This window comes from Pongo abelii, chromosome 2 (genome assembly GCF_028885655.2).
Source record: "Pongo abelii isolate AG06213 chromosome 2, NHGRI_mPonAbe1-v2.0_pri, whole genome shotgun sequence".
NCBI classification, from domain to species: Eukaryota; Metazoa; Chordata; class Mammalia; order Primates; family Hominidae; genus Pongo; species Pongo abelii.
The window spans coordinates 189374729-189401092 of NC_085928.1; the positions used below are offsets into that span (position 1 = coordinate 189374729).

Genomic DNA, 26364 nt, shown 5'->3' on the forward strand with positions numbered 1-26364 from the left:
TGCAGCCCACTAGTGCCGTATCTTCCCTCTTACCATTCTTAGTGTTCTGATTCCCTATAGTTTAGAAGTTCTTTAAAACTTGTGTTCTTTTATGTGAGCTTTAAATTAAAGCTTATTCATTTTTGAAGACATTTATGACTGCTTCTAAATTTTTATTTTAAGACAAATAGCTACCACTTTTGCTCGCCTGTGCCAACAAGTTGATATTACTCAAAAACAGCTGGAAGAAGAAATTGCTAGATTACCCAAAGAAATAGATCAGTTGGAGAAAATACAAAACAATTCAAAGCTCTTAAGGTATTTAAACCTTTCTTCTCAATAATTTGAACATTTACTGGTCTCATTACAAAATATGTAAAATTATTAATGAATTTATATTCATACCTAATAGCTTTTTGTGTTGGTTTAAATGAAAATCTTCCATATTTAATTCCATGTGGTTTGCAGTTTCACCGAAGGCTAATTGCAACAAGAAAACAAATCTGAATCGAAAGGAACTTTATAGATCGAAATTTACTCTTCATTAGGCTATATTATTCCCTTTTCAGAACAGAAGTTGTATAATTAAAAGTGAGTTTTTAGTTGTATATGTCCAAGACCCATAACTTCTATTTTCATGGGGGACTATTGAATATGTATACTTAAATCATAAAACAAAAGTAAGATTTCCTGATAAAATGTGGATTTCTGGTTTGATATGATTCATTATATATTATTTAGGGTCTAATAAAATTTGCTTTTGGGGACAAGACTGAAAGTGTCACCATTTGGTCTGTAGTTGGAAATTCTTAGTGCTTAAGAACTTAACTTTCAGCTTTCTTACTTTTGCTTACCCATTAGCTGGCTTGTCAGAATGTCTTGGAAGAACGATTAAACCTCATTTAGTCCCTGCTGTTACTTCTAGGACACATGCTACACAAAATTGCCTGTGTAAGAACAGCTTAGTAGTCAGTGTTTACAAATTGGAGGGACTGTCTTTGTGACCTGGATTTTGGGGCATGTACTTAAAACACCCATAGTAGTGATTATCCATCCATAGTGTCTTCATCTGACCAACACACGTGTTCATTGTACCTTAGTTTCAAAATCTCTGGAAAAGATGCCTGCCTATCACTTAGATATTTCCAGCCTCACCCACCCATGTGAATTGTATGTATTCGATTGCTCCTATTTTAAGTCAGCTCATCCCATATATACCTTTTCTAATAGAAAAAAGTTAAAAAAATAAATACCATAATATTTGGAATTTCCATTTTTTACTAGATTAGGCTCAGCCATTTGGATAGAATTTAATGTGCTAATGCTGCAGGAGAGCTACCTGAAGAAATGTAGAGTTCAGAGCTGATGTACACTTCACTTGTATGACCTGAAGCATATGCACACAGGAATAAAGTAAAACAAGACCTTCCCCCCTCCATAATGGAGAGAGAGAGCCCACTCAATGAATATGTGCCCTGGCATAGTATGAGAGTGGGAAACAAATCTGTTTTTCTGTCAGTTTTAGTTCCAGTTTTCCTCTCTTGTGGGCATTTGGCTGCATCAAGGATGAATCTAGTGTTTAAAGGAAATATTTTTGGTATGCCATTGCCACTGTAACATCTGCTACTTTCCTTCTATGTCCATAACACTCTGTACTTTGTGCATTATTTAAAGGGAATTTGCAAGCATAATCATGGCTCTAGGTAACTTAGGATATCCCGTGTAAGATATGATTCCACTGTCTGTTATGCTCTTCGTTATTATTAGTTTTTGTCTTTTAATAATGGATGGAATGCACTTTTCTCCTTGACCTTTATGGTAATTAGATTGGTGTTTTATTTTTTTAATTAGAAATAAAGCTGTTCAACTTGAAAATGAGCTGGAGAACTTTACTAAGCAGTTTCTACCTTCAAGCAATGAAGAATCCTAACAATAGAGATTGCTTTGGTGACCATGATAGGAGGAAATGAAACTTGTAAGATTGGGACAGTTGTTATTTTTATGAAATTACTTTAAATATGAATTGTACTAACTGTACCTAAATAGCAAAGCCCTGTGTAGATTCTGGTAAAGATCTATCTCAGGGTATGTGTATTTTTGAAGAGTGTTATGTCCTTAGTTTTAATTTTGGGTAAAGAAAAGGCTAAAATCATGAATTAGTTACAAGCAACGGTACCAACTTATGTGACCCCTGAGGGGTGGGGCCGTGAGCTCTTAATTTGTTTTTGATTCTGAAAAACTCTGCTTCCTGGCATCCAGGAGTTAGAGATTGAGCCTTTCATCTTCTTTCTCAAGACTAGTTTTTGGTGCTTTCTTTCATGGGAATAGTCACTTTATTTAGTAAATCGCATTGCTGGAACTACCTGGAACTACCAAGGAGTGTGGAATGTCCTTGGGTGTATTATTTATGCAAGTCACAGCCACTCTGCCATCATGGCAGCTGTGTGAACCACTAATAAATGTGCTGTTTTTACTTTTTATTCCCATTAAAACGGATGTAAAACAGGATAAAGGCTTGTTATAGTCACTTATAAGTATTTGGGTCTAAGTAATTTCCTTAGATGTTTCTAAAGAAACATTTTCAGCTTTGCTCCCATTATGATTCCAATAAGGAAAGCTTTCCTAGTGCAATTTTAGGAGTAAAGTTTGAAGAGATAAAAATAGCCAAAGATAGGAGAGGTCTGAATTTTGAATGATAAACAGTGATGTTTTTAAAAAGCTGTTCTTCAGGAAGCATTTGCCTAGGATATTGCTGGATTATACCCCATTGGAGGCTTTTAATTTTATTTGTATGAATTTTCCAGGATTTCATTAAAAATTATTATTGTACTTTTTACCTTAATGAAAGATTTTGGGTTCAAATATCTTTCTATATTAAAAGCTGATTGAGTCTGTACATATGTAAATTATGCCTAGTGGAGGTTCTGTTGACTTTCTTCCCCACTGTGGAAGAGGCCAGTTTTGCCTCCATTTGCACATTCATTTCAGTTATTTCTGATCCATAAATGTAACATTTACAAAATTCTTCCTTGAGCTGGTGGAAATGCCTCACCAGTTTCCTCTTTAATGAATCAAATAAAATCTTTAACTGATGTTAAAAAAAATTGAAACTCAGATGGAATGGAAATGTACAAAAATGACACCATTCTAGGAATTTGCTAGACAAAATGTAGGACTACCAGATCAGTATCTCCTAGACACTTGTTAGAAATGCACAGTCCCGGGGAACACAGTACATTTGGCCACATGTAGTTTGTTTCCTTTTCATGGGAGGGATAAAATTTAAGGCTTTTTCTCTTTGAATACACAGTCCTTCCTTTTCTATGCCTTTTAAGGCTTCTAGATGCTATTCAGCCTTTTTACAGCAGGTGCAACTCTATTTTTCAAGGTATCTTAGAAGATAACACTAGGCCATTGAAGCCTTTCAAAAATATATTTTTATGCAAATTGACACTAGAGTGCAGTATACTAATGCAAATTAATTTTGGTGTTTAGCTTTTATTGCTGATTCATAACCCAAGAAATGGTACAGGCCACAGTAAGTGGGATTAGGTAACAACTACAACATGGAAAAACAGTGTCTAAGATCATGTACTGCTAATTTAGGTTACAAAACTCAAGGCCATAACCTTTATATGAAAGTACTTAAGCTTGAAAGTTCATAATGGTTTGGTATCACCTCATTAGTATAGTACAGTGGTTCTCAAAGTTTGGTCCTGGGTCATCGACATTACTTCTTTTCCTGAGACAGGGTCTCAGTCTGTCACCCAGGATGGAGTGCAGTGGCGTGATCATGGCTCACTACAGCCTCAACCTCTCGGGTTCAGGTGATCCTCCCACATCGACCTCCTGGGTGGCTGAGACTACAGGCACACGCCACCATGCCTGGCTAGTTTTTGTAAAGACGAGGTTTCCCCGTGTTGTGCAGGCTGGTCTTGAACTCACAGGCTCAAGTGATCCTTTTACCTCAGCCTCCCAAAGTGTTGGGATTACAGGTGTGAGCCACCACGCACAGCTATAATCACCTTCAAACTTATAAGAAGCGTGGATTCTTGGGTCTGAACCCAAACCTATGGAGTCAGACAGTAGGTTTGAAGCCCAGCAATCTATGGTTTAACAAGCCATCCAGGTGTTTCTGATGCACAGTAAAGTTGGGGTACCACTGGTATAGGTTTGGTATGGCAACTTTTTCATCACTTGTTTTATGTAGTTCTGTCTGATCAATTGTGAAAACATAATGAATGTTGGAAATGGAACAGTAAAATAATGAAAGCCAACTCTTACGCCTAGAAATATGTGCACCTATGACCAAGCCCATGAATTATACAGGAATTATGTAATTATGAGTGATGTACTTCGAAGTTATTGCACATACACTTGTTTACTTTGTATGTTTGCAGGATTAAACTTTGTATAATCTTTTTACAAAAACTTTTTTTCAGTATGCAAGTTTGCAAGATGAAAATAAAACCTGTTTGCCTGCCTGATAGTTGACAAATGTAGCATTTATACTAGTATTTACTGAGTTTTTATCTTTCATTAATTACGTTTATGGTAGATATGTAAGTTAGTTATCTTAAGTAGACCTCTTTTGATTGCATTACTGTTTAGTTCTTCTGGGCAAGCATTAAAAGGGTAAGTGAAAGTTACATACACCAGTCATTAGTATAAGATGTCATACAATACCATCAGAGGAGCACATTTCAAGAAGTTTTCTACCTTAAACATAACAATTTACAGGTATTTAGTACTCTTCACTGGACAATAGAACTAATTTAGAGTGTCAAAGGGGAGTTTATTCTTGCCCTCTGCTTCAACCTGTAGTCCTATGTGCCCCCGCATGGACTCATAAGTTTAAGAAACATTTTATTATAGAATAATATTAAACAAGGACAGAGATAACCAGGAAAGCATAATAAACCTTCATTACTCCATTGCCCAGCTTCAAGAATTACCAACTCATGGCCAAAGTTGTTTTATCTCCCACATTTTGAAGTAAATTTAAGATAATCTGTAAATAATTATATAACATCTTTATCTTAATTTCCACCCTCATCCTCCCCCAAGGGTGTGGTGGTGAAAGAAGTAGTAAAGATATAATTTATCAACACCATAAGCAGAATCGCTTATTTAAAAATTACAGAGGCCAGGCTTGTTGGCTCAAGCCTGCAATCCCAGCAGTTTGGGAGATCAGGGTGGGACGGTCCCTTAAAGCCAGGAGTTCGAGACATGCCTGGGCAACAAAGCAAGACCCCTGTCTCAATAAAAACTTTATAAAAAATTGGCTGGGCATGGTAGTTCATGCCTATAATCCCAGCACTTTAGGAGGCTGGGGCAGGCAGATCTCTTGAGCCCAGGAGTTCAAGACCAGCCTGGGCAACATAGACCCTGTCTCTACAAAAAAATATAACAATTAACTGGGCATAGTGGCATGTACGTACCCATAGTCCCATCTACTCCGGAGGCTGAGGTGGGATGATCACTTGAGCACGGGAGGCTAAGGTTGCAGTAAACCATGATGACACCACTGTATTCCAGCCTGGGCAAGAGAGTAACACTCTCAAAAAAAAAAAAAAAAAAAGTGTGGCATTAAAAAAATACAATGAAATCTGGTTAAAAGCACTTTATTGATTACAGTATCAATTCACAACATTTCATAAAGCCACTGTACAAATAGAGGAATGAATCACTGTGTAAGAAAGATCTAAGAACAGTTAAATCATGATACAAGTCCATAGTTTATATGGTTTAGAGCTTTAAGAGCCTTAATCTAACATGTTTACCCTTCCCATAATTAGACTACTACTGACATTCATGTTCAGTTGACCACGAGTGTGTACAAATCATTCTAGGTAAAGACAAACACTTTCAGAATGCTTTAACAGGAAAATAATTTTAATCAACTTTAAAAACACACTTAGATGTGGATGCCTTTGGATAGGAAAATAGAAATGCAAGTGTTCAGATGCTTCTTTGAAAACAATAGGATAGAGCACCATTGTGTAAAAGACAAAAGGCTTGAGATATCTACCAAGTATATCACTGAAGTTCTATTAATTAAGAAATAAATACTGTATGATGTAAGATTTTGTTGAATACATTTAACACCAGTTGGAATATAGCTTTTTCCCCCTGTAATGCTGCTTTAACACAACTGTATTTTACAAAATCAGTAACTGGATTTAAGAAAGAAGACATAGGAGATTTTATCAACATGCAAACATTTGCTAAATACAAGGTGTACCATCAATGTGTGATTAATAATTTACTTTTTAAAATAAAGTGCTAGCTTAGATATTCTACTATAAACCATTTCATTGAGTACCTATTATGTAACCAATATTTTAAAATATACACTGAATCTGAGGCAACCCAAAATGAAAAATGGAACGAAAACTAGTAAATCTGAAATGTACTTCACATTCTACTTAATCTAATTTGAAATATAAATTCATTGTGCAACCCATAAGAAAGATGGTCCAACCTGTATTTTTAAAAATTCTAACAGGAGAAATCATTTAAAATTTTGCCTTTTCACAATGGCAAAAAGGAAAGAATTTGAACATAATATTTAATTTTTAAAAAAATTCAGCCTGACTCAGACCCTGAAGATTATAGAAAGAACATCTTCACTATTAAAATGATGACAGGCCCAAATGGGGAATTGTTTAACCAGTTTTCCTAAGTTAAACCAAGAATAAGCCACAAGTATTCAATTGTGTTACAACTTAGATCTGAGACATTTACATCAAAGCATACTTCCCTGAACATGTTCACATTTAAAATGCTTAAGGTCTTACTATTAAATCCAAAATACCAAAAGTATTGGAGGAGCTAGTTATATACAATATTGGCACAGCGTCTTTAAGCAATAATAAAAAATTTCATTTTGTCACCTTAAGTCAAGATCCATTTATCTATTAATAGGTTAAGTTTGAAATTCTGTAACATATTCTAGAAGCACCTACATCCATTATTTCCAGGAGACTAGTTTACTATTATCATGCAATCTCTGAGGTCATATGAGTCTAAAATGAAGGGAATTGCTGAACAGGCCCTTTTGCTGTTGAGATATGAAGCCTCAAATCTTTGCCTCTGAAGATGGAATTCAATGTGGTGTGTGTAATCACAAGTAAAAACTTGAGCTAGGGAGGAACCTTGGATATTCAGTCTAAATCTCAAATAGCATAGCTGCCAAAAATGAGGCCTGTCCATTAAAGTGGAGGAGATATCCTTGCTGATGGCAAGAACTGCTTTTTCTTTTTGACACGGAGTCTTGCTCTGTCGCCCAGGCTGCAGTGCAGTGGTGCCATCTCGGCTCACTGCAACCTCCGCCTCCCGAGTTCAAGTAATTCTCTGCCTCAGCCTCACGAGTAGCTGACAGGTGCCCGCCTCTACGCCCGGCTAATTTTTGTATTTTTAGTAGAGATGGGGTTTCACCATCTTGGCCAGGCTGGTCTTGAACTCCTGACCTCGTGATCCACCTGCCTCGGCCTCCCAAAGTGCTGGGATTACAGGTGTGAGCCACAGTGCCTGGCCAAGAACTGTTTGCTTAAGCAGGTTTTTGGGACGATATGCTCAACACCACAAGGTGATCACATACTTAGAAAAGAATATGTATCTCTAAAATATTCTTGCCAGATCTCAAAAAACTACTTTTCTTGACATGCTACAGAGTTGACAAATTAACCTTCTCAGGCACATTATGTTTAAATGTTTCTTAGAAGGTAAAGAAGGAAACCTGGCTGGGCACGGTGGCTCACGTCTGTAATCCCAGCACTTTGGGAGGCTGAGGCTGGTGGATCACTTGAGGCCAGGAGTACGAGATCAGACTGGCCAAGATGGCGAAGCCCCGTCTCTACTAAAAATACAAAAATTAGCCGGGCATGCTGGCACATGCCTATAGTCCTAGCTACTTGGGAGGCTGAGGCACAAGAACTGGCTTGAACCCAGGAGGCAGAGGTTGAGGCTGCAATGAGCCAAGATGGCACCACTGTACACTCCAGCCTGGGTGACAGAGTGAGACTCTGTCTTTAAAAAAAAAAAAAAAAAAAAAGAAGGAACATTAACTGCAATATTCTTGATGATGCAAATTTTTAAAAACTAAATCCAGCCAGATTTTTCAGCCTTAAAAACTCAGATCCAAACTATTCAACGTCTCTACAAATTACATACTCATTGAACTCAGGAACAATAACAGAATTAAACAAATAATCAGCTCAACTTAAACTGCAACAAATAGATTTAGCAACTACAGCCCCTATTATTAGAAAGCAAAGGTGTAACCATGAAGGTAATTGTGGTAGTGAGGCTACTCTGTCGCCATTTGTTTATGTGTATAATTAACCACAAGGGTTAAATAGTTTTTAGTTGCTGAGTAAATATTTAATTATGGGAACTGCTTTAAACTGCTCTTCATAAACTTTAAGAACATTAAAATAAATGTAATTTTAAAATATGTTAAGACCATAGAATTCCTGTGGTCTGTATGCCTCTGACTACTATAATAACTCTTAAGTAGAGGAGACAGTCTCTCACATATTTAAGGTTATTTTTATGCATAATAGAATTGCTTTCTTCTGACTAACCTACATGGCAAACTTTCCCCAACCCTCTTTTTCTGGAAATGAATACATTCCTGTATTCTTTTCTCAAAGAGCTGTGCTTTATGAAGTGATATAAATAGCCTACAAATAAACATTAATAGCAAAAGTTCATATAAATTTTTTTTTTTCCCCAATTTGAGATGGAGTCTCACTCTGTCGCCTAGGCTGGAGTGCAGTGGCACGATCTCGGCTCACTGCAACCTCCGCCTCCCGGGTTCAGGCGAATCTCCTGCCTCAGCCTCCCGAGTAGCTGGGATTACAGGAATGTGCCACCACGCCCAGCTAATTTTTGTATTTTTAGAAGAGATGGGGTTTCACCATGTCGGGTAGGCTGGTCGCGAACTCCTGACCTCAAGTGATCTGCCCACCTCGGCCTCCCAAAGTGCTGGGATTATAGGTGTGAGCCACTGCGCCCAGCCAAAAAGTTAATAGAAATCTTAACCAAAATATAAATATACATTCATAACTGCCATCTACAATATTCTGTTTTGGTCCTATATCTTAATTTGCCTTTATCCATTTTATTATTATTCTAATTGTCGACTGATTTTAATAAACAAAACTGATAACATCTTTACAGCTGATGCACATATTAGCACATTCACAATATAAAAACAAAAATTTAGAGGTAAAGTTTGGGAGTATTTAGGTTAAGGTTACACATGTTCAAAAGTTAACACAGACCTATCTGAAAAGTAATAACTAAGTTACAAAACAATGCATGTCTATATATCAGAATAATCCAAGACTTTACCATCAAGCAAGACTAACAATCTTCTATTATCAATCATTTAGACTTATTTGTAAAAGAAAATCCAACAGGAAAAGTATCTTTAACTTAGTTGTGGGGGTCATTCTAGTAAGAGACACATTATTATACCACAGAAGAACTGTTTAATATATCTCTCTAACTCCTTTAAGAACTGCTTTAGGAATTTTTATTTTGGCTTTAAGTGGAATCACTTACATCTAGACATCCTTTGAAGCAAATCCACTTAGAAACCAGTATTTTGTGCTAAGGAAGGGAAGAAATACTACAAAATATTGCAAAACAACAAAAAGCTTAAAGGTTTCATTTTAAGAAATTTAAAGGCACAGATATTTCACATCAATTCAGATTTTATAGTATGCAAACATGAAATAAACCATCGTATTACAACAAATATGTGCTAGCAATTGGTTAGATCTCACACTTCTCTCCAAATGTAACACTGTCACATTGCATTTCCTCTCTAGATGTATACTGATAGCACTGGGAAAGATGTTCAGATGCAGGGACAATCCCAATGTTTACCAAACTTCTGAAAGATGAGTATACACTACAAACTTAGTTCCAAATATGAAATGAATAGGAAAGTCCAGCTATTTAGGGGGGTACTCAAAGTGTCAACTGATCATAACCAGGCTTTTAAAATGTCAAGAACCATTTATATGCTATTACCTACTTTTTATTAATAAATTATAATGAAGTTTCTTATGTATGTCCAAAATATCAGTGAAATCTCTAATCTCTGGCCTTCAGATTATCTGTCCCCTCAAAGGACTGAAAGCAAGCACTTTGATTAACAGTATACGGCAAATGATGCATGAGAAACAATGGACTCCCCTCAGAGGTGCCCCGCCTGTCAATGCTCTTAAACATGAAGCCATCAGGATCTCTTAGATTCAAAGAGAATTCAAGGGGACTTTCTTCAGACATAAATACACACACATACAGTATCATTTCTCTCTGTTTCTGTGCCTGGTTCTTCCATTACAAAACTCAAAAATGTGACATTTCTTGTGTATACAAAGTTAAAAATGTACTTCTTAAAAAATGCAAACACAATGGCGAGCTGCTATAATGTGTACATTCTGTTCTACACAAAGAAAACAGACTCTGAATACATACAACAATTCATCAAGGTTAAATTAACCCAACCCCTCAAATTAATACACTGGTCCTTTTGATCTCAGAAGGCGCCTTTGCCTTTTTTCCCCCACCCCCACTTTTTTTTGGTAGTTTACTGAAAGCTTGTTTTTGTATATAATCTAATAGAAAAATCTTCACCTGCAAATATAAGGTAGAATTTTTTCACAGCTATAGGCTGTAGCATTGATTTCTCCAGATATATCAATGGAGAACAAAGAATACGTATGACACTGTTAATTCCAGATTCTAAGAAAACTGTCCCAAGAGCCTGTTGCCACAGCCATGCCATCATCAGTTACACCTAAGCAGCTCACACGGTTGTCATGACCAGCAAGGACACCTGAAAAAAAAAATTTAGTAAAAAGTTAGCAATTGTAGAGTTTTAGAATTAAACAAGTATATGCAGAGATTTAAAAGGGTACTTAAAAACTATCAGTCCAGTTTTCTTGAAAGCTCATCAGTTAAAAAATAATAATAATTTAAAAGAAAACAACAAATTTCTCTGAGTAAGAAGTTAGGAGTAAGCTGGATGTATTTATAAATTTGGATTATTTGAATTTTGATGTGCATCAATTTGTGGTTTTAATTTTTGAAAAATCATTTTATAATTCAACTTATATCTAGGAAAACATATGCAGACAATTATTCCACATCTCTAATAAGTTCATGATATTCCAAATTTTGCTACTGAGCTATGTATGCTATTTTCAACAAAAACAAGATTTTCAATGAAGTTCACTGAAGGAGTCCTTTACCACAGGAACAACAAAAACATAAGAATAAAGCTGCCTTACATCACTGCTTCCAAGAATACCAACATAATTTATTTACTTTCTTATGCTAATCACCAAACTCCGGAATGTTATTGGTTTTAACTTTCTGAAACCATGAAACTCATGTAGTTCTCATTTCTTTCACATATTAAACTCACTTGATGTATTTCCAATATTTTGGAGGAAAACAAGAAATACAATAAGATTAATAAGAAAAATTAGAATACATCAAATGCTCAAAAAACTTTTGAAAATACACTGTGTTTGAATTTGCATTATCTCTCTATATTCTTAAGCATATCATTTTCAATCAATCAGGAACAGAAGTTCATCTTGTAACTCTTAATATTCTCTATAGTATCTCCAGAATGGCCATGTTTGGCAATGGGAAAATTTACCATTATGAGTTGAAATAACAAAAAAAATGAACATTGTGGCTAAATACTTTAAGTCACACTGGAGAGGGAAATGAATTAGCAATTCACTAGTCAGGATCCAATTTTAAGTTCAAAGTTCCAGTTGAGCCAACTTGAAACCAGCTTGTAAGCAAAGCAAAACTAAAACTCAAGCATGTAAGTGTGGACAACAAGCACATTTTTATTTTGTTATGGATACTAATTGTTTCAATCCAGGCAAAACACCAAATATCTTTAAAAAGTAATTGGCCTTAAGCAACGGAATACTTCCAGGAATCTACTTGCAAAGTGTAAAACTGCAAACCATGCAGTCTCTTTAAAGAGGCTGTAGAAAATCATTCCTGGAAAAAACTTAAACTGCCTCTGCTCCCTCAGGAACCCCAACAACTGCATAGGGGAGTTAAAAGGGTAAGGACATAAATCCACAAGGACAGTGAGATGAGAGCAGGCAATGGCAGTGAACTTTTGTAAGCTGGATGGTGGCAACTGTGTTAATGAACCCCAAAATACTGAGTTCAAAATGAATAATCTAGTAATAAGCCAAGTAACAAAATTACACTGCAGATTCTCCAAAAGCGTCCCTACTAGGTGGAACCAGGTATCGCTGGAACAGGTAGGGGCAAAGGCAGAGTAAAATAAGATTGCACTGGAAAGTGTTCATCAATCAGTAAGAGACCCCAGGTGTCCTCTTCCTCTGCTCTACAGAGTCAGGTGACGGATCCTGCGCTGTGGTCTAAGACTAGAGACTCACTCAGTGGAAAGGGTAAAACAGGGTCTCCTGACTGGAAGAAAACAGGCACAGATGAGATTAATAAAACTGTGCTGAAAGGGGAATAAAGTTTACTAGCTAAATGTTGTGGCCCCTCAGGTTTTCTCTTGAAATCAGCCCCCAAACTGGCAGACACAGCAGAGCTTCCTTAGTGAATGGCCAGCCTAGAGTGAATGGAGGCCTAGAGTCAGCACACTAGCCATGTGCTCAGCTTCAAATGGTTTTAGTGCCTCACTCTTAAGTATGAATAAGAACTAACACTTTTAAGGAAATATTCTAAAAATAAAGACAGGAAACCCCAAAAATGAAGAAAAAAAAAACTTGGAAACACAAAAGACTATGCTTGAAGAAGAAACTTAAAAAAAAAAAAAAATTCTTTCACTAATAATGCTCTTAAGTTAAAAAGATGGTAGCGAAAATGAAAACCAAAACTTAATAGAAGGGTTGAAACCTGAGGTGAGGTTTCCTCCCAGAAGATAAAGCAAAAAAGATGGAAAATAAAAAATATAATTAAAAAGTCAGGCCGGGAGCAGTGGCTCACGCCTGTAATCCCAGCACTTTGGGAGGCTGAGGTGGGCAGATCACCTGAGGTCAGGAGTTCGAGACCAGCCCGACCAACATGGTGACACTCCATCTCTACTAAAAATACAAAAATTAGCTGGGCATGGTGGTGCGCACTTGTAATCCCAGCTAGTCTACTCGGGAGGCTGAGACAGGAGAATTGCTGGAACCTGGGAGGCAGAGGCTGCAGTGAGCCAAGATCACGCCACTGCACTCCAGCCTGGGCAACAGAGCAAGACTCCATCTCAAAAAAAGTAAAATAAAATAAAAATTCTTAAAAAAAAAAGTCAAAAGGATCAGTCCAGGAAGCCCATTTTCAACATAATGGGAGATCTAGAAAAAGGGAATGATGATAATAGAGAAGAAATAAAATTCAACAAGCCCCCACCCCCAAGTGTCCCTGTTCTATAGGGTAATGAGTTTCCCGATCAAAAAGGCTCACTAAATACCCAGCACAATGAACGAAAATGGATCCGCTCCAAGACACATCAAAACTGGCAGAAAGTGTGAAGATTCATTAGTGAGAAGCACATAGAAACTAAGAATATAAACCAAAAAATTAACTCTAGAAAATACAAAAAAAGCTGCATGGCAAAAGAAGTCATAACACGTCTCATGGCTCAGCAGCAAATGACTTTTTAAAAAGTTGGAATTATGTAAACAGTGAATGTGATTCTAAACAAAATCTCTATCATATGGGAAAAACTGGTTGGGAAGAATGTGGCTACGGCAGGAGCGGCTTAAAACCAAACCCTTATCATCCATGATAATAGGTTAACAACAGATAACACCTGAATTTTTATTTTTTAAACAAGTAACAGCAATACAGGCATGTTATTTAGAGATATGTAAGTAAGCCAGGTGAGGTGATTCAAGCCTGTAATCCCAGCTACTCCAGAGGCTGAGGCTGGAAGAAACCAGCCTTAGCAACATAAAGAGACCCTGTCTCAACAAAACAAAACAAAGAGGGTGGGGAGAGAGGGCGGGTAGGTAAATGACTAAATGTAGTTACTTTGGGGAGCAGAAACTATGGGTTGGGAATGAAGCAACTGCTGTGTTTTGGTAACAAGCTATATAGGACAATTGGATTCCTTTAAGTATAATTTTGATTTTTAAAAATAGTTAAAAATTACTCCGTGTGACTTGTTACTAATGACAGTCCCCAGTATGGCTTAATGTGTATTGTCATCTTGTAGAAGCTGCAGAGGAGGACTCAGGGTATGGGGCTAAGGCAAGCGACAGGTCTATGTCCTGTCCCATACAAGATCTGCTTCAGAAGGAAGAAAACCAGCAGTTACAATGTTTCCTGTCAGGTGATAAGAAAAGTGTGATTTCTAAAAGACCACACTGAATCACATTCACTATCCATCTTTAATTCTGAAGTCTACCAAACAAGAAAATATTACAGACCTCAGTGTGATTCTTCAGAAAGCAAAAGTGTAAATATGGTTTATGGATTATAACCACAAACAAAAGGTAACAACAAAGAACATGATGAGAACCATCGGGTTACCACTTTCCAGAACTCCAAGATGTCCATGGAGGCCTAGAACACGACTGATGGGAACCTCTTCACACTTCCTGAAAATCAGAACCTAATGTGGACTTATTTACTAACCTGCACGATCTCCTTTTAGCGTGTCCCATACGTTACAATTAAAGTCATCGTAACCAGCCAACAAGAGACGCCCACTTTTTGAGAAGGCTACGGAAGTGATTCCACAGATGATATTGTCATGAGAATACAATGATAACTCTTGATCTGCACGAAGGTCAAAGAGCCGGCAAGTGGCATCATCAGAGCCAGTGGCGAAGGCATATCCATTTGGGAAAAACTAGACAGGAAAGTAACAAACATTTACTCTAAAGATGTATGTAAAATCATAGGAGGCAGCGTACTAATAGACAAATCTAGGTTAACATTCCAACTTGGCTACCTACCAGGTGAGCGATGTTGGGTACTAAAGATTCTTAAATCTTTTAAGCCTTAGATTCCCTGTCAAAGTGGTGGTTAGGACTGAATTAAATAACATACGCAAAGTACATAGCCCATTGTTCAAAACACAGCAAGTATTCAACAAATACTGGCTCTGGTTCTCCATGTGTCATGTTGAAACATTTAAAGCAAGTACTAATATTTATAGAATATATATGTGTATGTGTGTGGCTGTTGTAGAACGAACGGCAAGGAGATAAAAGGTCCACAATCCTTATAGGGTTATAAGGACCCCTTAGGACAGTTCTTTTTCAGAATTCAGAGTTTTTCAGATTTTAGAAAGGTAATATACTGCATACTTGGTAAAACCCAAATATGGTGCAATTTACAATATACTCTCAAGTCAACATTATTAAATAACACTATTCAAATCCTCGGTATCTTATTTCGTGCCTTCTTAGGATATCAGTATTTCCAAGTTGTCTACTAAAGTCTCCTACACAATGGTGTTTTGGGTCCTTGAATTTTTAATGGCTTTTGTTTTATGAATTTCAATGTTATAGCATCACTACTGTCCCTTTCATTAAGATAAAACTTCTCTCATCTTATAGTTTTTGCTCCAATTCTACTTCAGTTAATAGTAATATAGTAATATTACTACAGATTTCCTTCCAGTTTATGACTTACCCACTCTCTTACTGTTACATTTAGCCTTCCTGGGTCATTTTGTTTTAGGTGTGTTTCTTGCATACAACATTATAGTTTATTCTGTATCTTTTAATAGCAGTAATCATTTACGTGTAATGCCTTAAGTGATTATTCTTGGTCTTAATCTCTTATCCTATATTATATTTAGTGTATTTCTCCCCACATCATGACTATGATCTCTGGTACTTAAAATTATTGGGTCACAGTATTTCTCCCTTAACACTTGGCAGATACTGTTCAGAAGCCTTCCAGCAGTGTCAATTGCGAAAAAGTGTGAAGTTAGCTTGGTTTTTAATCTTTTATATCTAGGTAATCTGCGTTTTCGTCTTGAATTTTCTCCCATCTTTTGATACTCTTAAATTCAACAGGATGTATTGGTTTCTCTTAATTACTTTTTTTTGTTATTTTTGAGACAGAGTCTTGCTCTGTCACCCAGGCTGGAGTGCAGTGGTGCAATCTCAGCTCACTACAACTTCTGCCTCCTGGGTTCAAGTGCTTCTCCTACCTCAGTCTCCTCAGTAGCTGGGATTACAGGCATGCACCACAACGCCTGGCTAACTTTTTTGCGTTTTTAGTAGAGACAGTGTTTCATTATGTTGGCCGGGGTGGTCTCAAACTCCTGGCCTCAAGTGATCTGCCTGCCACAGCCTCCCAAAGTGCTGAGATTACGGGCATAAGCCACAGCGCCTGGCCCCTCTTTTAATTACTTTTTAAAAAGTACTTCATAAGACCCTTAGACCTTCAACTCAATGTTTTTCAACTAAAATATTTTTTTAAAAATTACTTCTTGGCTATCCTTCTGCTTCCAGCCAAAATGGAGCAACAGTGATTGGATTTGCTCCACGCCTTAAAAAACTAAAAACAACTGGACAAAAATATATAAAACATGGTTCTAAAAACATTGGATATCAGCCAACGAAGGAGTCTGCCTCTGAGAAACAATATAAATAAAAGAGGCCAGGCATGGTGGCTCACACCTGTAATCCCAGCACTTTGGGAGGCTGAGGTGGGCAGATCACCTGAGGTCAGGAGTTCGAGACCAGCCTGCCCAACATAGTGAAACCCCGTCTCTACCAAAAATACAAAAATTAGCACAGCGTGTTGGCGGGTGCCTGTAGTCCCAGCTACTTGGGAGGTTGAGGCAGGAGAATCACTTGAACCCGGAAAGTGGAGGTTGCAGTGATCCGAGATTATGCCACTGCACTCCAGCCTGGGTGACAGAATGAGACTGTCTCAAAATAAGTAAGTAAATAAATATATAATTCCTACAGCTGCTCCATCTTACTACCTTACTACCGTCCTACTGTGAAAGTTTACAGGTCATGGTGAAGGGAAGAGAAATGCAGCTGGAGCCCACTGGCCTCCCTGAGTTGAGGAGACAGCACTGGGAATCCAAGAAGTCCACAGCATCTAGAGTTCACAGAGAGTGTCGGAGAGGACAAAGCTTGGCAAAGAGAAAACTCCAGAGGCACGCTGAGGACCTCCTTTAGGTAGTCAACTGAGTACCAATCAGCAGAGCCGTGTGAGAAAACTAATCAAACTGCGAAAGAAACACCCAAAAAGATTACAGGAAACAAACCCTGGTGTGTACACAGGAAGAAAATAATGCCTATCCCCTCCAGCCAGAGGGAAAACCTCATAATACACAGGAAAAACCTCGTCATTTCTTGGGAAGAGGGGTTTTAAGTCTTTTGTCTCACCAGTGGGGCAAAATTAAGCACACACGGTGTCACTCTGGTCCCATCTAACAAAACTTACATGCAAACCCTGTAATGATCAAATCGTTTCCAAGTAACTTAACTTGGCCAGTCTGATTTTAGCTATGTCCCAGAGCAAATCTAAATAATATTTTTATGAACATAAAATTATCTAGCATCCAACAAGGTAAAATTCACAATGTCTGGTATCTAATAATTCACCAGACATGCAAAAAAGCAAGAAAATATGACCTATAATTAGGAGAAAAATTAATCAGTTGAAAAAAACAGAAAAAGGTCACAGAAGATAAAATTAACAGACAAGGACAACAACGTCTGGGATGAAAAGCGCACTGGATGGGTTCATGGCCAATTAGATACAACAGAAAAGATGTATGAAGGCAAAGCAATAGGAACCATCCAAAGTAAAATACAGAAAGAAAAATATCCTGAACAATAAAATGAACAGAACATGAGTGAGCTCTGGGAAAACTTCAAGTGGTTTAATGTCTATGTAACTTAAAGTCTCCAAAGGAAGGGAGAAGACAGGAAAAAAAAAATCTGATTGGGGCTGGGTGCGGTGGCTCACGCCTTTAATCCCAGCATTTTGGGAGGCCGAGGCAGGCAGATCACGTGAGGTCAGGAGTTCAAGACCAGCCTGGCCAACGTAATAAAACCCCGCCTCTACTAAAAATACAAAAAATTAGCCGTGCATGGTAGTGTGTGCCTGTAGTCCCAGCTACTCAGGAGGCTGAGGCAAGAGAATTGCTTGAATCCGGGAGGTGGAGGTTGCAGTGAGCCGAGATCATGCAACTGTACTCCAGCCTGGGTGACAGAGCGAGAGTCAGTCTCAAAAAAAGAAAAAGAAAGAAACTCATAGATCCAAACACAAGAAACATGAAGAAGGGCCAGGCATGGTGGCTCACTCCTGAAATCCGAGCACTTTGGGAGGCTAAGACAAAAAAGATCACTTCAGCCCAGGAGTTCGAGACCAGCCTGGGCAACATGGCAAGGCCCTATCTCTGCAAAAAATACACACACACACACACAAAATAGCCAGCATGGTGGCACGCGCCTGTATACCCAGCTACTTGGGCCCAGGGAAGTCGAGGCTGCAGTGAGCCACGACTGCACCACTGCACTCCAGCCTGGGTGACAGTGAAACCCAGTCTTTAAAAAAAAAAAAAAATTACGGCTTTAAGTTCCAATATTAGAAATTTTAAAAAGTTCCAAATCAATGACATCAGCTTCTATCTTAAAAAAACTAGAAAAAAGGCTGCGCACGGTGGCTCATGCCTGTAATCCCAGCACTTTGGGAGGCCGAGGTGGGTGGATCACCTGAGGTCAGGAGTTCGAGATCAGCCTGACCACATGAAGAAACCTCGTCTCCACTAAAAATACAAAAAAATCAGCCGAGTGTGTTGGCTCATGCCTGTAATCCCAGCTACTCGGGAGGCTGAGGCAGGAGAATCACTTGAACCTAGGAGGCAGAGGTTGTGGTGAGCCAACGTCATGCCATTGCACTCCAGCCTGGGCAACAAGAATGAAACTCCATCTCAAAAAAAAAACAAAAAAAGGCCGGGGTCTGTAACTCACGCCTGTAATCCCAGCACTTTGGGAGGCCGAGGTGGGCAGATCACAAGGTCAAGAGATCGAGACCATCCTGGCCAACATGGTGAAACCCCGTCTCTACTAAAAATTCAAAAATTAGCTGGGCGTGGTGGTGTGCGCCTGTAGTCCCAGTTACTTGGAAGGCTGAGGCAGGAGAACTGCTTGAACCCGGGAGGCAGAGGTTGCAGTGAGCCGAGATCGCACCACTACACTCCAGCCTCGCAACAGAGCAAAAGACTCTTTCAAAAAAAAAAAAAAAAAAACACTAAGAAAAAGAAAAGCAAATGAATCCGAGTGATCAGTTTGGCTTTGTTTCCCCACCCAAATCTCATCTTGAATTGTAATCCCCAAATCCCCACGTGTTGTGAGGGAGCCAGTGGAAGGTAACTGAATCATGGGAGTGGTCTCCCTGCAGGTTGTTCTTGTGATAGTGAGTGAGTTCTCACGAGATCTGATGGTTTATAAGGGGCTTCCCCCTTCGCTCGGCACTCATTCTCTCTCCTGCCGCCCTGTGGAGAGGTGCCTTCCACCATGATTGTAAGTTTCCTGAGGCCTCCCCAGCCATGGAGAACTGTGAGTCTATTAAACCTCTTCTCTTTATAAATTACCCAGTGTCAGATATTTCTTCATAGCAGTGTGAGAATGAACTAATACACCAAGAAAGCAGTCAGAAATAAATAATAAAGATGAGAGTGAAAGATCAATGAAAGAGAAAAACAGAGTATCATTCAGAACAAAAGCTGGTTCTCTGAGCAGATAGTTGATTTATTTATTGATAGATAGATAGATAGATAGATACATACATACATACATACATACATATATACATACATAGATACATAGATAAAATAAAAAAACCTCTAGCCAGGTATGTTCATTGCTAAGGCTGCCATAACAAAGCACCACAAGCTGGGTGCTTAAACAAAAGGAATGTATTGTCTCACAGTTCTGGAGGCTAGAAACTTGAAACCAAGATATCTGAGGACTGTGACAGAAAGATGTGTAATCTTCTCTCTGTCCTGTAGATGACTGTCTTCTCCTGTGTCTCTTCACATCATCTTCCCTCTATGCTTGCCTGTCTCCAAATTCCCCCCTTTTATAAGGACAATAGTCACGCTGGATTAGTGTCACCCAATCCATTATGACCTCATTTTAACCAATTATATCTGGACCAACCTTATTTTAAAATAAGGTCACAGTCTGAGGTCCTGGGCTTTAAGACTTCAACATATACATTTTAGATGGGCACAATTCAACCCACAGTCCCAGACTATCAGGAAAAAAGTAAAACAAATTACCAACATCATAAATGAGAGCAGGATATCCTGTAAACTCTACAGATATCAAAAAAAATTAAGGGAGTATAATAAATAGCTGTAAGCCAATAAATATGACAATGTAGATGATATAGATAAAATCTTTGAAAGTTCACTCAAAAAGAAATGGATAACCTAAATAGCCCTATATCTAATACGACATCACATTATACACTCTAAATATATACAATTTGTCAATTATACCTTAATAAAGTGGGGGCTGGGGAGGAAAAAAGCCTTGATCTATGATAGAAATAACTGAATCTGGCACTGAGTTAATGAAATTAATAATCACAGTTTACAATTATTAACAGTGTCTTTACTGCTGAGAGACACCTAGAGGCCCCACAAATGTAGAGCCAAATGGAAAATTTCAGCAACTCACTCAATGAATATATGGGGCTCAGCCACAAATGAAACTATTATAGTTTCATTCCTAAGCCTAACATTCTAAACAGTGTGAGAAATGTCACTGTTAAAATAATCACTGAATATAATTTCAAAATATTATAAAAATATAATAAAGTTGGTCATAATTTCATCTGAAAAAAGGAAAACTGTTATATATACAGTATCTTTGTTTGAATCATTTTATTCCAAAAGGAAGCCTCTATATTTACTTATATTTGTAAAAGATAGTACTAATGTTTTGACAAAAAAAAAAAAAACAGGAGAAAATCAATGTAAACACACCATTTTAACTGGCTGAAAAAAAACCACACGAACATCTCAATAGATGGACAAAAAGTATTTGACGAAAATTCAACACTATTTCCTGATAAAGACTTTAGCAAATTATGAGAGAACATCTCAACTTGATAAAAGTAATGGGCTGAGAGATAGAGAGGGTTAACTTTGCCTGCTCTAAAACTCTATTATTCTAACCAGACTGGTCTACGGCAAAGAGGTGGGGATGGGGTTAGCACAGCATTTACTTTCTCTGATGTTTTCTACAAAATCATTTAAAAGAAATGACTTTCAATAAGTGTACGATAAAGAAAAGCTTACTAATTTTTTCCCCAAAAATGTCTTGTTATAAAATTAGAATGTTTCTCATACATTAAAATCCTTGGCAATTATGGTACTTTTGGACATTCTAGTCATATCTGTACTGTCTGGCATCTGATCTGCTTAGGTAACCTAACTCAAGCAGTATCCTACCTTCTTTTAACACCCCTCCCCCTCAATTCTGACCATCTGCTAATCATTTTGATTGTCATTCAAAATGTTATTTTCACTTTACCCTAATTTACAGATATCTATGACTAGCTTATCCTCCTATATACTGAGTACTTTTTACCTGGCTTAATCTATTTATGATTTTCTGTTTAGGTAGTTTTTTAAAATATGAAGTAGCTTATAAATAACTGATACCAGCAAGGCATGGTAGCTCACTCCTTGTAATCCCAGCACTTTGGGAGACTCTGAGGTGGGAGGATCGCTGAGCCCACGAGTTCAAGAGCAGCCTGGGCAACATAGTGAGACTCTGCCTCTACCAAAGATAAAAAAAAAAAAAAAACCACCACCAGCCAGGTGTGGTGGTGTATGCCTGTAGTCCCAGTACTCCTGAGGCTGAGGCAGGAAGATCACTTGAGCCCAGGAGTTCAAGGCTGCTGTGAGCTATGATGATGCCACCGCACTCCAGCCTGGGCAACGGAGTGAGACGCTGTCTCTAAATAATAATAATAATAATAATTTATACCATTTACTGAGCATCTAATACCTAGTTTCATTTAGTCTCCACACCATTCTCTGATGTAGGTAGTATTATCCCTATTTTAAAAACTGAAGAATCTGAGGTTCACGAAGATGAAGCAGCATGACTAGTTTCACACAGGTGCTTAATGGCAGCAGAACTGATTAGGTCCCGGGTTGCACTGACTTCAAAAGCTATATACTCCACACTAATCAGCTGCTTTTTTCATCCTTATTGTTCTCTCTTTGGGCTGTTCACTTTGGTCCCAGAAAGACAAGACTTTTTTCTCATCTAAATTCACTGTTAGAACATCCACGATCTGCTTGTTTACTCATGATAATCCCTCCACTTTGGGGAAAAAAAAAAAGCGATATTCACCAGAAATTAAAAACCTAGGTTGCCAGGAACAGTGGCTCATGCCTGTAATCCCAACACTTTGGGAGGCTGAAGCAGGAGGATTGCTTCAGCTCAGGAGTTCGAGACCAGCCTGGACAACACGGCAAAACCCCATCTCTATAAAAAATACAAAATTGGCCGTGCATGGTGGTGTGTACCTGTAATCCTAGCTACCAGGAGACTGACGTGGGAGGATGGCTTGAGCCCAGGAGGTCGAGGCTGCAGTGAGCCGTGACTGCACTGCTGCACTCCAGCCTGGACGACAGAGCAAGACTGTCTCAAAAAAACAAAAACAACAACAAAAAAAATCCAACAATAACAAAAAAGATCTAGGACTATGAATTGAAGCTTTCTTTTTTAAAAAATCAAAAACCCTTATTACTTGGAGATTCAAAGTTATAAGAGCACATTACTCGTAAGAATCCTTGAAGGTAATTTGTTGTTAAAATCATGCCATAGAGCTCAACACTTTAAACGCATAATACATTTTCTCTGGAAATGCTATTCACTTACACTGACAGCATTAATATCTGAGACATGTCCCGTGAAAGACTGTCTACACATTCCATCTCGAATGTCCCATAATTTGGAAGAAGCATCACAAGCACCAGAAACAAAAGTCCTCATGTCAGGACTCAGAGAAAGACTCATCACATCTCCAGAATGCCCAGTGAATGTGGTGGTCTGCTGGGCAGTTTCGATGTCCCATAAAGCACTGTAATTAAAAACAAAATACAACACTTCATGACAATTACTTCTTCTTATGTCAGTTCCTGCTACCACCCTCAAACCCATAATCAGTGTGCTTCTGGAATAAACTTACCAAGTTGTATCTCCTGAACTTGTAACAATTTGGCTGTCATCTAAAAAACGACAGCAGGACAAGTACCCTACAGCAAAAAGAGTAGCAAATTTTAGGTTATCACTGATTGAATAACTCAGTTATCACATGAAATAGCAATATATATTTTTAAAAATAGAATACTTGGGCAACAAGTGTTTGTCAATATAATCCATAGTTCTACTTTTAGTTACTTCAAATCCTACACTGTCTATAGACCAAATTTTATCAACAAACCATTCTTAGGCATTTACTATGTTAATGACATTGTGCTGGGGACTCTGAAAGTTACCAAATTGAATAAGACACAGCCCCTGCCACCTAAGACAATTACCTTGGGAAGAACTATAATCTATGGCCGACTGTGTTAAGCACCCTGGAGAAATAGTTTTAAACTACTGTGAGAGGATGCCTCTGGGCACGCCGCCTATGAGTTAGCCCTGCTCTGCAAGGAGCAGTTAAAAAAAATTTCTTTTCAAATAAAAAGTATTAAAAAAAAATATTGTAAGAAATCAGAAGAACAACAGTGAAGACTTTATGAAAGATGCGGCATTTGAATGCTTAGCATTCATCAGTGTTTCAAAATATGGAAATGTCAGAAAAACACCATTCTAGAGATTTTGTAAAAGCATGGTCAAATAGTATGGTTAAAAATTCAGATGGATAGATACCAGATAAGAGGCAATAAATTCCTGATTAACACCACTAACCCAATACTAAACTATTGAACTATGATGGGCACACTGGCAAACAAAGCAATACACTATCATGGTGAAAAGCACTTCACTAATGTACCTTAATGCATACTTTCAATTATGTAATTGAGTACAGATGCCACAATCCCATAATTGTTATATGGCAGCAGAAAATGGAGAACATTTTATTTGCCTTATTTTTCATGAGTTTGAATTGTGTGCAGTAAATTTATCATTTTTTACAAAAACAATACAGCTATTTTTGAAAGAAAAATAAAATTATGATCAATGTATGACTATAAAAAGTTAATGTTTCCTTTGTTCATAATAATTTCATTCCCACCTGATTAATCCTCATCCTTTAGCCAGCCGAGCACAATCTGTCATTTATCCTTGATCAGCACATTCCACACAAGGAATCACGTGTTGTGGGAAAGAATATTTAGGGAAGCTCACCTGTGTGACCTGGCAACTCTCGGCTTACTCTCACATTTCCCTCTCTGGTCTTTAAGTTATATATAGAGCAGATGTTGTCCAAGCCTCCACAGGCAACATAATTACCAGAGGGAGCATAAGCACAAGTCATCACCCAGGAGGACCTCAAAGGAATAGCATGCATCTGTAGGGCACACACCACACATCACTCAGATTACAAAAACAGTCATCTATTGCATAAACCCACTTACAATGAAGTAAATATTATTAAAAATTAAATATATCTAAGAAAGATAAGTCAAATAATGTAATGGCTTGAGAAAGTGAACCATGAAAAATAAAACGCTAACACACATTAAAATGTCTATTGTTTTGTATTATCAAATCATTTGAGTCAAAAAGTGCTCTTTTTGGAAATAATTCTCTTAATAAAATAATGAACATAAAGATGTTTCAATGTTAATATATTGCCATTTGAAAAATTAAGTGTAAAATGTTAGAGGTTTTAACAGAATTTTCACTTTTGTAATAGTGCTCAAAAGAGAAATTTCCTCCAACATAACTCTGAACAAGAACTAGGGAGATAATTAGCAAGTATCAGAGTCGATTACATGAGTCTTCCATGAAAAGATGACACTAGCATCCCTCTATTAATAGGCCCTTATTCTGGGATCTCATTCAAACAATGGTGATAGTTTTGCATTGCTCTAGAAACAACACTGTCTGCTGCCTTGTTACCCTAACACCAATCATTTGAAGGTCAGATGGAAAAGAGAAAGGTGTATGAGAATACCACGGCTAAACAGTCCATACAGGGAATCAACACGTGGCAGGATTACTACTATGCTCTCACTTAACCTAAAATAATATGCTTAAAATACATTTTTTTGTTTTATGAAAATATAGTTGAAAGATAACATGCTTAATGGTGATTAATAAAGAAAAACTATTATATTACAAAATGGTCTTAGCTAGCTTTAAAATCTCAATCAGGTTGAAGTTATCGTTTATTTCACAATGGTATTTTCAAATGTTTAATAAAAATACTAATACGTATACACAGATATAAAGGTATTAACTTATCAAAGTATTCCTGAAGCTTTTTCACTACTACTCAACAATTTTAAACTGGGGATTCCTTCCAGTGGATGTATTAGGACCATCCACAGTCTTTTACCACCAAGAGATCTAAACAAGTTGTCATTTACCTCCAATCTACTGTATCTTCTAAAAAAGTCCAGAAGCACAAATCAGTGCCTGGAGTGGGCCAAAGAAGAGCTTCCCACTAGCCATCTAACTTATCCACAACTAGAAATAAAAATCTCAAGGTCTTTGTCATATTAGGAAATGGGAATTTTTAAAAATCATTTATTAGTATATGTAAAATGGTACTCTTTTAATATTCATATATTAAATATGAGCCCTCTAGTAAAACACAGAGTCATCTTTGGAAATAAAAAAGGGTTAAACATTAAAAGTAAACACTAAGACAAAAGAGAAGAACTAGATTAAAATAAACAATAAATTTATCTCAGAAAGCAATTTAAGTTTGAGGTAAAAGAATAAAGGAAAGAACTGGTGAACAGACAAACAAATATAAGGTTATTTAAAAGAATTATGAAGAAATTCTACCTTATTTGTTGTATAGCTATCCCAAATAATTAATTTTCCATCTTGGGAAGCACTGACTAGCAGCCTAGAGGAACAAACACAAAAATAATTTGACACTTAGAGAGAAAAAATAGCTTAAATTGGTTATGCATTGCATTAATGTAGAATAATTCAGAAAAAAATACAATTTTTCTAATTAAAAACTTGATACCAAAAAATGTTCTTCCAACTTTTAAAAAATTTATGCTGCATGCCAAAAATTTTGAACATATTTCATAAAATAAAATTTAGCAACTGACTAAAAATGTCTGGCTATGATTAAACTTTTTTGTGGTAACATTTTATTTATACAAGATTTGGGTGGATATTAGCTGACTGGTTTAGTACTTACTGACTTACTTAAATT

At 37.4% G+C, this 26364-nt stretch overlaps 2 protein-coding genes across 6 annotated transcripts in view; one reads left to right on the plus strand and one right to left on the minus strand.

Moving 5' to 3' along the window:
* Nucleotides 1–4466, plus strand: part of MFN1 (mitofusin 1) — a 44529-nt gene extending 40063 nt beyond the window's left edge. For all 3 annotated transcript variants that reach the window (XM_009239562.4, XM_024244378.3, XM_054553026.2), the window contains 2 exons: nucleotides 163–297; nucleotides 1831–4466. In XM_009239562.4, the coding sequence (XP_009237837.3) occupies nucleotides 163–297; nucleotides 1831–1909 (214 nt within the window). In that variant the 3' untranslated portion in view covers nucleotides 1910–4466. The remainder of the gene's footprint in view (nucleotides 1–162; nucleotides 298–1830) is intronic.
* Nucleotides 4467–5587: 1121 nt separating this feature from the next.
* Nucleotides 5588–26364, minus strand: part of GNB4 (G protein subunit beta 4) — a 55597-nt gene continuing 34820 nt past the window's right edge. For all 3 annotated transcript variants that reach the window (XM_003776361.5, XM_054553029.2, XM_024244380.3), the window contains 6 exons: nucleotides 25980–26043; nucleotides 24369–24531; nucleotides 23200–23266; nucleotides 22890–23091; nucleotides 14635–14851; nucleotides 5588–10837 (listed from right to left, as the gene is read on the minus strand). In XM_003776361.5, coding sequence (XP_003776409.2) covers nucleotides 10731–10837; nucleotides 14635–14851; nucleotides 22890–23091; nucleotides 23200–23266; nucleotides 24369–24531; nucleotides 25980–26043 — 820 coding nt within the window. In that variant the 3' untranslated portion in view covers nucleotides 5588–10730. The remainder of the gene's footprint in view (nucleotides 10838–14634; nucleotides 14852–22889; nucleotides 23092–23199; nucleotides 23267–24368; nucleotides 24532–25979; nucleotides 26044–26364) is intronic.